At 39.0% G+C, this 12,721-nt stretch overlaps 1 protein-coding gene across 4 annotated transcripts in view; it reads right to left on the bottom strand.

Annotated features, from left to right (window-relative positions):
* Positions 1-243: 243 nt before the first annotated feature.
* The window catches only part of EOGT (EGF domain specific O-linked N-acetylglucosamine transferase), a 42,862-nt gene continuing 30,384 nt past the window's right edge, over positions 244-12,721 (bottom strand). For all 4 annotated transcript variants that reach the window (XM_043886996.1, XM_043886997.1, XM_043886998.1 and 1 more), the window contains 4 exons: positions 11,179-11,240; positions 5,316-5,435; positions 3,006-3,108; positions 244-2,426 (listed from right to left, as the gene is read on the bottom strand). In XM_043886996.1, the coding sequence (XP_043742931.1) occupies positions 2,280-2,426; positions 3,006-3,108; positions 5,316-5,435; positions 11,179-11,240 (432 nt within the window). In that variant the 3' untranslated portion in view covers positions 244-2,279. The remainder of the gene's footprint in view (positions 2,427-3,005; positions 3,109-5,315; positions 5,436-11,178; positions 11,241-12,721) is intronic.

The raw sequence follows: 12,721 nt of genomic DNA, 5'->3' as shown, positions 1-12,721 counted from the left end.
CAGCATCTGACTTTTGTCACATTAAAAAATGGGAACAAATAAGTTGAGTTTATACAGATTATGCAATATACCATGAAAGCATCACATAATAAACTGCTAAATAACTGTAAGGTACAACTTTTCTTTAAATTGAATTATCAGTGCGCTACTCAATTTGTATAATCTAGAGTGACCAGATTGCCAAAAAAAAAAAAAAAAAGGTAAACATCTGACATTCAGACACAGAAAATCCTGAAAATAGTCTGGTGTTCAAATAAAATATAAAAAGATTTATTCCAAAGCCATATCCCAAATGTACAAACAATGACATGCATCTCTTTCAAAGACTTAATAAAAAGAGCAGTCTTTACATTTTAAATTTTATAACAATTTGAAGACCTTCTTTTGTTCCCATCAAAAAAAGAAAGTCTGATAAAAGTGAATTACATAAAGTACCTAGTATATTCTCATTTCTATAAAATGTACTGTTTCTTTGTGAAATATGCAAATGTAACATTTTATAATGAAATTGTTTTCAATGTCTAAAATACTTGCTCATCTACAGAATCACATTCCCAAACACTTCTTAAAATGAGGTAAGAAGATAAATGCTGAAACCTTTTTTTTCCAGGCCATTTTTTTTTTAGATGTTTCTGCCTCTCTGACTAAACATGCAACATAGCCTTGACAATTCTTTTCATGTGAATAATCTTCTCAGCAGTTACTCAGTGTTTTGGACAAAGAACAGGAGCAATACCAATCATTTCAAAAATCATGTTGTGAGTCTTTTTAAATATTGTAAAGGTCTCAAATCAAAGCTACTGCTATAGTGATTCATTAATTCATTTACAGATATTTTAATAAATATTCCTAAACTCTAGAAGACTGTTGATAATCCTTTAAAGCAGGAGTCAGCAAATGTGTTCTGTAAAGGTTCAGATAATAAATATTTTAGGATTCTCAGGTCACTTGTCTTCTGTATATTCTTTTTTAACTACTCTAAAACATAAAAAAAAGTTTAGCTCTGTTGTACTTTGTTAATCCTTTACTTAAAAAAATAGAAGTTGCTAGTCTCTAAATGAGATTACTCAAGTGTTAATAAAATGTAAACTTCACATTTTGAAATAAAATAAATCCATGGTTTCCGACCACTAAATTGAAGGTTCATAAACAGTAAGAAGTGAATCTCATTGAGGGAGTAGGGTGGCTGTCAGATACACTTTTTAATCTATGGCACTCTCTTATGGCTTCTTATCCATTTTGAACTGGCTAATTCACATGTGTCTTTACCCTTTTTTGCCTTTATTTTTCTTATAGGGGGAAAAAATCTCTTCTTGTGGCTAATTTGTAGTTTGCAAAATCAAACACTGGAATAGTTCCATGCTAAAAGAGGTAGACAGATACACACAAGTATATGCACTTACAAATATGTGCACAATGAAACCACTGTTTCATACATAAATGCTCTCCACGGCTAAGAAGGAGCCAGTGGAAACCAGCTAGAAGATACGTTAAAAAAAAACCGTTCTAAAGAACATTCTCATTTGTTTTTATCATCTGTGGTTGTTACATGTGGGGAAAACATGACCTGCATATGAAATATATGAATATGACTTAAGGAAACAGCATGATTTATTCAGGTTCTGGATGAATATAACCTGGCGCTGACTATAAAGATATAACAGAGAATTCATTGGGACTAAGTTTGGACTCTGATAAGACGAAAACAGATCTATTTATAATACTGTTTGATCTATAACACAGTCCTATAGATTGGTACTGAAAACCACAACCGTGTGCATGTGTGTGTGCACGTATGCATGGGTGTGTTGCATGTTTTCCTGTCCAATTATGAACAGTGCTATGAACAAACTATGGCAAATAGATGAGTCATGATTTTACTCAAACATATCAAGTTGGAAGCCTCTAAAATGATGATCTCATGGTATTCTACAAAAACACAAATTCTAAAACTAAGAAAGTTGCAAACTTTGGCATCCCTAAGGAAAAGGCTCAATGATACCAGTGAGCCCAGGCCCAATTTTTGAACTATAAAAAGTAAAGTTTTCAGTGCAAAAATAGTATCTTGATAAATAGCAATGACACAAAAATCAAACAAAACACCTAAAAGCTATAAAAGACATAAGTAATATCCTGAAGGCATTGTACTGGTATTTAAAAAAAAAAAAAAGGCGATTTGGGGCTAGGAGATAACAGGCTGTTTTACCTATTTAACTGTGAGGTGAGTCTGGGTGTGGGACTGCTCAAAAACTCCCCTTTGGCAAAAAGACTCAACACATTTATAGCTCATCATGTTTTTTCTTAAATGGCCACTTTGGGTGTTGCAATACATGATCTGCAGCCTGAAGGACAAGGTACATAAATTCTTCTACATCAAAAGAATAGTTGGTAAACTTTGGATGTTCCCCCAGAGTTGGGTGGTGGCCCTGCAAAAATAGCAAAAGACAAATATGTAAGCTGTTAAGGATGTGGTTTTCTGAGCAAGAAGAAAATTATTTTATTTTGGCCAAAAGCAACTGTTTTAATTTATGCTCTACATCAGAGGCTGGCAATTTTTTTCAGTAACAGGCCAGACAGCATGTACTTTCAGCTCTGTGAATCACAGAGTCTCCACCACAATTATTCAACCCTGCCACTGAAGTGCTCAAGGAGCCATAGAAAACATGTGAACAGAAGAGAAGGACTGTGTTCCAGTAAAGCTTTATTTATAAAAACAAGTGGAGGGCCAGATATAGCCCACTGGTCTATAGTTTGCAGATCCTGTCTCTAAATAATTTAACAGATCTCACTAGTCCAAAATTTCATGGTCACTTTTCCACATAAAGATAGAGAATAATTAATTTCCCCTCTCCCATAAGTTTGCAAATATAAAAAAACAACAACTCACGATTCCAGAGAACAGTTTTATCTTTGGATTGAAGCTTAAAGACAGTTTGCAATTTAATTATAGATACTCAAAGCCAATTAAAAACTAAAACAAGATGAGTTTCGTCACTGAACTTTACCTTATCTTGAGGAAAGACTTTGTTCTGCCTTCGCCAAGTGATGTAGTGGACACCTCTCAGCCTAGCCAGGTCCAAGTAACAACGTTCATCTCCACAGTTGTACCTAAGGACACAAGGGCATCCATACATAGGGCTTTTGCCTGGGATTTTTGACCAGTCCACAGTTCTTTGGGGAAAAAATTCACCTCCCATATATGTTCTTGCAAAAGATTGTATAAACAGTAAACAAGAGAAAAGAGTGAGATTCATGTTTATAGCAGCAGCATTCACAATAGCCGAAAGGTGAAAAGAATCTGAATGCCTATCAACTGACAAATGGATTAAAAAAACATGGTATATAACCATACAAAGAATTATCGCTAATAAAAAGGAATGAGCACTGATCCATGCCACAACATGGATGAACCTTGAAAACATGACACGAAGTGAAAGCAACCAGTAAGAAAAAGCCCACATACTGCATGATTCCACTTATGTGAAATGTCCACAGTGGGTAAATCCACAGAGATAGAAAGTAGATGAGTGGTTTCTAGGGGCTGGGAGGAAGATGGAATGAGAGTAACTGCTGAAGAGGACTGATTTTTTCTGGGGGGCAATGAAAATATTATAAAATTGTGGTGGTGGTTACACAACTCTGTCAATATATTAAAAGCACTGAATTATATGATTTACATGAGTGAACTGTAGTATGGAATATAAATAAAACTTGTTTATAGAAACACACACAAAAGTGAAACAGATTATTTTTAAAATATTTCCATAACTAAATCATCTTACCTTTCAAAAAGCAGAGTAGGATTAAAGAATGGAGGGGATTTTTATCAACAGGCCTGTTGATAAAACTCCTGATATTAAAAAAAACTGATATTAACTCCTAATAACCCCAGCTTTGTGCATATGAACACAGCATTGGAGTGGGTGGGTAACACATTCTCCAAAAGATATTGATCCCAGGACTGTTGACCTAAAAGGACTGAAATTTCTCAGTGACATTTCTTTCCTTCCTTCCTTTTTCTCTCCCCCCCCCGCTCTCTCTCAGGGAGAAATGAAGAACTGAAATAGAATCCACAATGATCTAGCTGTTTATCTAACATATGTATTTATTTGTAAAGGTTTTTCAGGGGTGTTGGAAGTTCATGACAACTTTTTTTCTAAATAGTCTCTCATTTAAATGCCAGGGTATTTTTAAATATGACCACAAAATCAAGATATTTAGATGCAACAGGAAGAAATCAGGTAACAGTAATCACTGTTGGTATCCAGAGTAGAATTATCAAAGGAGAGAGGTCCATGTCTCCACAACCAACCACCGAGTTAAAGGAACGCCATGGGAAAATTACTTTCCCCTGAGGCCTCAGTCTCCCGTATGTGTATATGGAATCATACAGGCCCATGGAATTGTATGGTGCCTGTGAGCACCAGGCAAAGAGGTTGGCTTATGTTTTGGAGATGTGTTCTTCACTAGAAGTACAGATACTCAAACTCTCTCTTTTTAAATTGTGGTAGGAAACACATGACATAAAATTTGCCATCTTAACCATTTTTAAGTGTACAGTTCAGTAGTACATATAAGATCGTTGTTATAACCAATCTCCAGAACACTTTCATCACGAAAATGTGAAACTCTGTCCTCATTAAACACTAAGTCCCCCTTCACCTCTCCCACCAGTTCTTGACACCCACCCTTCTACTTTCTGTCTCTATGAATCTGACTTCTCTATGTACCTCATGAATGTGAAATCATACAGTATTTGTGCTTTTCAGAGTAACATTTCACTTAACATAATGTCCTCAAGGTTTATCCCTGTCACTGCATGAGACAGGATTTCTTTCTTTTCTAAGGCTGAATAGTATTCCACTGGGTATGTTTGTGTCTGTATCACATTTCATTTACTCATTCCATATTCAATGGACAATTGAGTTTCTTCTACCACTTGGCTAATGAGATAATACTGCTATGAACATGAGTGTGCAACACACAGGTTCTCTTTTCACACAGTAACTACACTGATGGCAGGGAGAGGCTTTCAGTTTGACAAGCACACAGGAATGCACGCAGAGGAAGGAAGCCACAGATCCACATCTCCGGAATCCTGCTGAGATGGGGGAGGAAAGGGGTATTTGCTTGCTAAGGATAACTGCAGTTTCCAAACTTTTAGGTCTTTTTTTCTTTTCCTTCTAGATGTATATATGATGTGACTTCTTTGTAATAATTAAATATTAAGCCTTTACAGGCTCTGAATGAAAGTCTCAGCAAGCAGAAAAAACATTATCAGCTGCCTCAATATTAAATTGTCCCCAAACACTTACAGTTCAAACACCGCAGCCCAGTCTGGAAGGAAAAGTAAATGGGTAAGACCAGCTCCATGCATTCCAATAAATATGTCTGTGTTATGCGTGATTCTCAGCTGGTCTAAAAACCCAAGTTCCCTGTGAACATAAAGAACAACAAAAGAAAGGGGAGGAGAGGGAAAGTACTGAGTTGAGTAAGCTCACGATTCATGGTAACAACATTTATACAAGTGTCATTCCCAATTCAAAGTACATTTTCTCATGATATTTGCCAATTTCAAGTCTACTCCCATAATTAACAGCTTACTTAATAACTAAACATTTTTCTAAGTTAAGCTTGCCTTTTTTAAAACTTGCATGTTCTTATTTTAGAAGGAAACTTTTATACCTGTCTTTTGTGTGTGTGTGTGTGTGTGTGTGTGTGTGTGTTTCATGAACTCTTCCCTGTACTTGTTCTTCCTTCTTACAGTGTAACATCCTTGGTCATATTTATTTTGATTTATAGCACTAATGCTTAACAGGTTCTAGATTTGATATATTGATGGTTGCTGCTACTGCTGCTGCCAAGTCGCTTCAGTCGTGTCCGACTCTGTGCGACCCCATAGATGGCAGCCTACCAGACTCCCCCGTCCCTGGGATTCTCCAGGCAAGAACACTGGAGTGGGTTGCCATTTCCTTCTCCAATGCATGAAAGTGAAAAGTGAAAGCGAAGCTGCTCAGTTGCATCCGACTCGCAGTGACCCCATGGACGGCAGCCTACCAGGCTTCTCCGTCCATGGGATTTTTCCAGGCAAGAGTACTGGAGTGGGGTACCATTGCCTTCTCTGTTATACCTGTCTTAAATGGAAAACTAGTAACACATGAAATAAAACTGTAAAAATGGGTATAATCAAGCTAAAAAGCATTACTCCAAGGTAGGTAGGTAACACTGCAAGGCAAAAGCTCTGATCCTGAGGCTCACTCTCTCTTTATGAAACAGTGGAATTACCAAGCATTACAGTGATGTTATATTTAGCAACCAACTGAAAACTATTTCCTTAAGATTATGCAAGAACTTTTCAAAAATAAAATAAATTCTTTCTTGCATGATTTGAGTTATTCAATTGACATCTGTGTATCCCTTAAATTATCTCAAATACCATGAGGGCATTTTCCTGCCTGTGCAACAGACGAATCCACAATTTTATGTGTGCTGGTCTTTGAATTCAAGACACTGAAAGATGTGCAAACTTTGAAATGAAAGGTAAGAGGCAAAAGGTCCATGAATCAAGGTAAACTGCAAGTGGTTAAACAGGAGATGGTACGAGTAAACACTGACAGTTTAGGAATCAGTGAACTAAAATGGAAGGGAATGGGAGAATTTAATTCAGATAACTATCATATCTACTACTGTGGGCAAGAATCCCTTAGAAGAAATGGAGAAGCCCTCAGAGTCAACAAAAGAATCCGAAATGCAGTACTTGGGTGTAATCTCAAAAACGACAAAATGATCTCTGTTCATTTGCAAGGCAAACCATTCAGTATCAGAGTAATCCAAGTTTATGCCCCAACCAGTAATGCCAAAGAAGCTGAAGTTGAATGGTTCTATGAAGACCTACAAGACCTTCTAGAACTAATACCCAAAAAAGATGTCCTTTTTATCACAGGGGACTGGAATGCAAAAGTAGGAAGTAAAGCAATACCTGGAGTAACAGGCAAGTTTCGCCTTGGAGTACGGAATGAAGCAGGGCAAAGGCTAACAGACTGTGCCAAGAGAACACACTGGTCATAGCGGACACCCTCCTCCAATTATGTAAGAGACGACTCTACACATGGACGTCACCAGATGATCAATATCGAAATCAGATTGATTATATTCCTTGCAACTGAAGATGGAGAAGTTCTATACAGTCAGCAAAAACAAGACCGGGAGCTGACTGTGGCTCAGATCATGAACTTCTTAGTACAAAATTCAGACTTAAATTGAAGAAAGTAGGGAAAACCACTAGGCCATTCAGGTAGGACCTAAATCAAATCCCTTATGATTATACACTGGAAGTGACAAATAGATTCGACAGATTAGATCTGATAGACAGAGTGCCTAAAGAACCATGGACAGAGATTTGTGACATTGTACAGGAGGCAGAGATGAAAACCATCCCCAAGAATGCAAAAAGGCTAAATGGTTGTCTGAGGAGGCCTTACAAATAGCTGAGAAAAGAAGAGTAGCAAAAGGCTAAGGAGAAAAGGAAAGATACACCCATCTCAACGCAAAATTCTAAAGAACAGCAAGGAGAGATAAGAACAGTCCAAAGAAATAGAGGAAACAACAGAATGGGAAAGACTAGAGACCTCTTCAAAACAATGACAGGAAAAAAAAAAAAAACAATGAGAGATACCAAGGGAACATTTCATGCAAAGATTGGCACAATTAAGGACAGAAATGGTATGGATCTAACAGAAGGAGAAGATATTGAGAGGAGGTGGCAAGACTACACAGAAGAACTGTACAAAAAAGATCTTCATGACCCAGATAACCATGATGGTGTGGTCACTCACCTAGAGCCAGATATCCTGGAGTGAGAAGTCAAGTGGGCCTTAGGAAGCATCACTACTAAGCTAGCGGAGGTGACAGAATTCCAGCTGAGCTATTTCAAATCCTAAAAGATGATGCTGTGAAAGTGCTGCACTCAATATACCAGCAAATTTGGAAAACTCAGCAGTGGCCACAGGACTGGAAAAGGGCAGTTTTCACTCCAATTCCCAAAGAAGGGCAATGCCTAAGAATATTCAAACTACCACACAATTGCATTCATCTCACACTCTAGCAAAGTAATGCTTGAAATTCCCCAAGCTAGGCTTCAACAGTACATGAACCGAGAACTCCCAGATGTTCAAGCTGGATTTAGAAAAGGCAGAAGAACCAGAGACCAAATTGCCAACATCCGTTGGATCATAGAAAAAGCAAGAGAATTCCAGAAAAACATCTACTTCTGCTTTATTGATTACACTGAAGTCTTTGACTGTGTGGATCACAACAAACTGTGGAAAATTCTTAAAGAGATGGGAATACCAAACCACCTTTTGCCTTCTGCAAAATCTGTATGCAGGTCAAGAAGCAACAGTTAAAACTGGACATGGAAAACCGACTGGGTCAAAACTGGGAAAGGAGTATGTCAAGGCCAATATTGTCACCCTGTTTATTTAACTTATATGCAGAATACATAATGCAAAATGCCAGGCTGGATGAAGCACAAGCCGGAATCAAGATTGCTGGGAGAAATATCAATAATCTCAAATATGCAGACACCACCACCCTTATGGCAAAAAGTGAAGAGGAACTAAACAGCCTTTTGATTTGGCTACCTGATGCAAAGAGCTGCCTCACTGGAAAAAACCCTGATGCTGGGAAAGATAGAAGGCAGGAGGAGAAAGGGACACAGAGGACAAGATGGTTGAAATGCGTCACTGACCCAATGGACATGAGTCTGAACAGGCTCCAGGAGATGGTAAAGGACAGGGAAGCCTGGCATGCTGCAGTCCATGGGGTCGCATAGAGTCTGACACTACTGACTGAACAAGAACAAGAGCCAAAAAAGTTCCCTGAAGTGAGGCTGGGAAGAAATGCTGGACAGAGTCTAACACAATGATAAATAAAATGGAATCCAATCTCCCAGTCCCACCCACCCAAAGTGAAGAAAAATAAACGAACAAGATCTGTTTGCATCGAAGAAGGGGAAGCAACTTTCCTCTTAATCAGCTTCTCCTCTTTAAAGAGCTTCCTCTCAGAACAGAACAGAAATCCCGCACCTGCATGAGGGAAGACAAAGGCACCAAGTGCATCTCACACGATGTACGTGTGCCTCAGTTTCCCCGGGATGCCAACTGATACTGAGGGGGACGAGGGGCATTTGTCCAGGGAACACATCCGTGGAGTCGTCATTTCTGGGAAATGCCTGTAGATGAGAACTCACAATGCTCAATGCTATTATGTTTCTTTCGTGTCCCTCAGGTTGACAAGGTCTGAATTTACTGTCACTAACCCTGGGCTCTCTTCTTGCCTGCCACCTGAGGATTGCCACCACAGGTTAGTGTCACCTATCAGACAGAAATAGCTTCAGAAACTTCACAAGACTCTTGAAAGAGGAAGATGAGACACAGCAAGGAAAGCATTAAGAATACGTGTCCGCGCTCACAGACTTAGATTTTTTTTTCATTTATTTTTATTAGTTGAAGGCTAATTACTTTACAATATTGTAGTGGTTTTTGCCATACATTGACATGAATCAGTCATGGATTAGGTTAATGAACTTATGGCTGTCGGGGGGAAGGGACAGTTGGGAAGATCATGTACACATGGTTATACTAAAATGGATAACCAATAAGGTCCTACCATATAGCACGTGGAACTCTGCTCAATGTTATGTGGCAGCCTGGATAGGAGGGGAGTTTGGGGGAGAATGGATACATGTGTATGTATGGCTGAGTCCCTTCGCTGTTCACCTGAAACTACCACAATATTGTTCATCGGTTCTACCCCAACACAAAATAAAAAGGTTAAAGGTTGAGGGGAAAAAAAGAGTAAGTCTCAATAAGCAGTAGCTGTTCTTGCAAGTACTATTTATCTGTACTTAGTGTCTGACGTCGGGACACGGCCATGCTTCCTCCGAAGCATGGTGACCAGCCCATGGCAGGTACCTGACAAAGACTTGTGTAAATGAACAAACGTGTGATGAATGAGGTGCTAAACGCCCAGGCTTACTGATAAGTTTAAACCGAATCATGTGAGGCACTGTATGTTGGTAAATGTGTACTTTTTTAAAACAGAAAAAAAGCTGTTAAATTTGGAAAACACTATGACTGTGGGTGGGTGAAAAGGAGAGAGGAAAAATTTTCACTTTCCTTTGGAACTTTTCTATACTGCTTGACTTTTTCAATCAAGAACATGTACCACTTTTATAGCCCTATAGTTTCTGTATCAACAGGGGTTACGTAGACAGGGGTTATGTAACATATAACATATGATATAGTTGGTTACATAAATGGTAGGCAAATTCTATCTTTCTAACTTTTTACTTGTGTCAGAATTTTCAAGGAAATGTAAAAAAAATTTTTTTCTTTTTAATTTTTAGCCTCACCCCACAGCATGTGGGACCTTAGGTCCCCAGCCAGGGATCTAACCCACACCTCCAGCATTAAAAGGTGAAACCACTGGGGAAGTCCCAGAAATGTAAATATTTTATAAGATTTTTTTTAAACCTCATACTGTTCTATGAACCTCAAATTATTCCCATACGACTAATCTTAGGCCAGAAGATGAAACCCAGCAACAGGGCAATTCAGGCTTATCCCATTTTTTAAAATTTGGAATTAGTTGCTGGTTTTTAAGATTTTTTTTTTTATGTGGACCATTTTTAAAGTCTTTATTGAATTTGTTACAATATTGCTTCTGCTTTAATGTTTTGATTTTGGGGGGCCACAAGGCATGTGGGATTTAGCTCCCCAAACAGGGAGTGAACCAGCAGCCCCTACATTGAAAGGTGAAGTGTTAACCACTGGATCACCAGGTAAGTCCCCTAGTTGCTGACCTTAGAAATTCAGAAATTTCAAATGAAAATAGGATTCATCACTTCTTTTTAAAAATGAATAGTATGGCAACACTATCAGGCCTGATAACAGCATCAGGCCTGTCACAGTGGAGGAACTTCTGCCCACTAGGCTTGGCGTCCTCACCTGCCCACTTCATTCACTGATGGTATCCGCTTGTCCCTTCCAGATTCACGAGTGCCAACATCTCCCATTCACAGAGTCCTCCCTCCTCTCCCCGCCAAAGGATGAGGAGGCTCCTCCCTCATTCAAGCCAAAGAGGACAGGATCTGCCCAAGACTGGATTATTACTTACTTATACTTATAATCAACAATCTGGACCTCAAATGTAGATACTGTTTTCAGTGCATTTACAAGCTGGGGGAAGAAAGAAAAATATTTAGAATTTCCTTTCCTTCCTTCTCTTCAATTTTATTTACCTTGAAGTCCCCAAATTTCTTATTTTTCATATAAAGTTATGTTTCAAGTATTAAATCCCCTTTGTATTTTCATACAAATATGTTTAAGTTTTAAACCTTAACTGAGTTCAAGTACAGGCTCCACCTCTGCATTTTAGGGAGGAACACACCACCTTCCTAAAATTGCTCTGCACTGGGCTGCTATAAGGATGAAAGGAGAAAATTCATAAAAGCAAAGGGCTTGTCATAGACACACATGAAACGTTACCTTTTAGCTACTGTTATTCCAATAGTCAGTCCCTCAACTTTCAATGTAAATTCACTGGGCACCGACTTTGTTCCAGAATTGTCTCCCTATCCATTATATCATTTCAGACAAACCCCTAGTGCTTTGGAACCTCATCCACCAAAAATACAAAACTCCTGGCAGAAAAAAATTTCAACTTCTCTACACAGAGAAACAGCTATACTTTTAGCAGAGAGAGAACAACTAAGCTCAATTAATTCATCAGCACATCAAAAGCATCGCCATGGTTCTCCAGGTCCCTCACAAATAAGCCACCTTAACCCAACACCACGGATCACTGCTCCTCAGAAGCGTTTTGTATTTGTATCCTGCTCCCTCACTGCAACAGCAACAGCTATAGAAGTTTCACTGACTTTGCACTGAAATCTTGCTGGCATTTCCAAGTGCTTTAGGTATATGTCACTTCCTGCTCACAAATACCACACCAAGGAAGTACTATATTATACACATTTCATAAATGATGGACTGAAGTCTTAGAGAAGGCAAACAACTTTCCCAGGATCTCCCATATAGCAAATGGCAGGGCCAAAACTAAATCTAGGTCATCTGTCCCCAGAACCTGTGTTCTTGGCTAGTGCACTCCACTCTCCCGCTTATAAAAAGCAACAGGCAGTGGCCCAAATCCAATCCCATCCCCCATCACACACTCGAAAAGTTATAAAATGGAAGTTTCTCTCACTGGACAGCCCCTGGACGCCCACAGATACACTGTTTATAGCAAGTAGTTGAAGGAGTGAGGAAAGATTAGAATTCCACTTTCCAGGGGAGAATTTATCAGAAGGCATGAGTCCCTCTCTTGCAATGAGATGGGCCTTCCTAAAAGGAGTCACATGTCTCCAAGGATCCCCAAGGAAGCATGCTCTTTTCCATGATTTCTAGTCAGAACAGAGACATGGCCATACCCCTCCGGAATGACTGCTCTAAACTTGAGTTTGGGCAAGACTGCATGAACCATCATTTAAGGAGGGTATCTAGGTTTTTTTATCTATTCACAAGTCAAGGAAAAGGGAAAAGTGCTTTCTTCTCTGCCTGGGAGTTGCCTTTCCCAGTGACACCAATCCTGGGAGCAAAGCAACCAGTTGGGCACACGATGGCTTGGGGTTGGAGCTGAATGACCAAATCCTGCCTTAGGG

This window comes from Cervus elaphus, chromosome 24 (assembly GCF_910594005.1).
Source record: "Cervus elaphus chromosome 24, mCerEla1.1, whole genome shotgun sequence".
In the NCBI taxonomy this organism is placed as follows: domain Eukaryota; kingdom Metazoa; phylum Chordata; class Mammalia; order Artiodactyla; family Cervidae; genus Cervus; species Cervus elaphus.
This window is presented reverse-complemented; position numbering and strand designations above follow the sequence as displayed.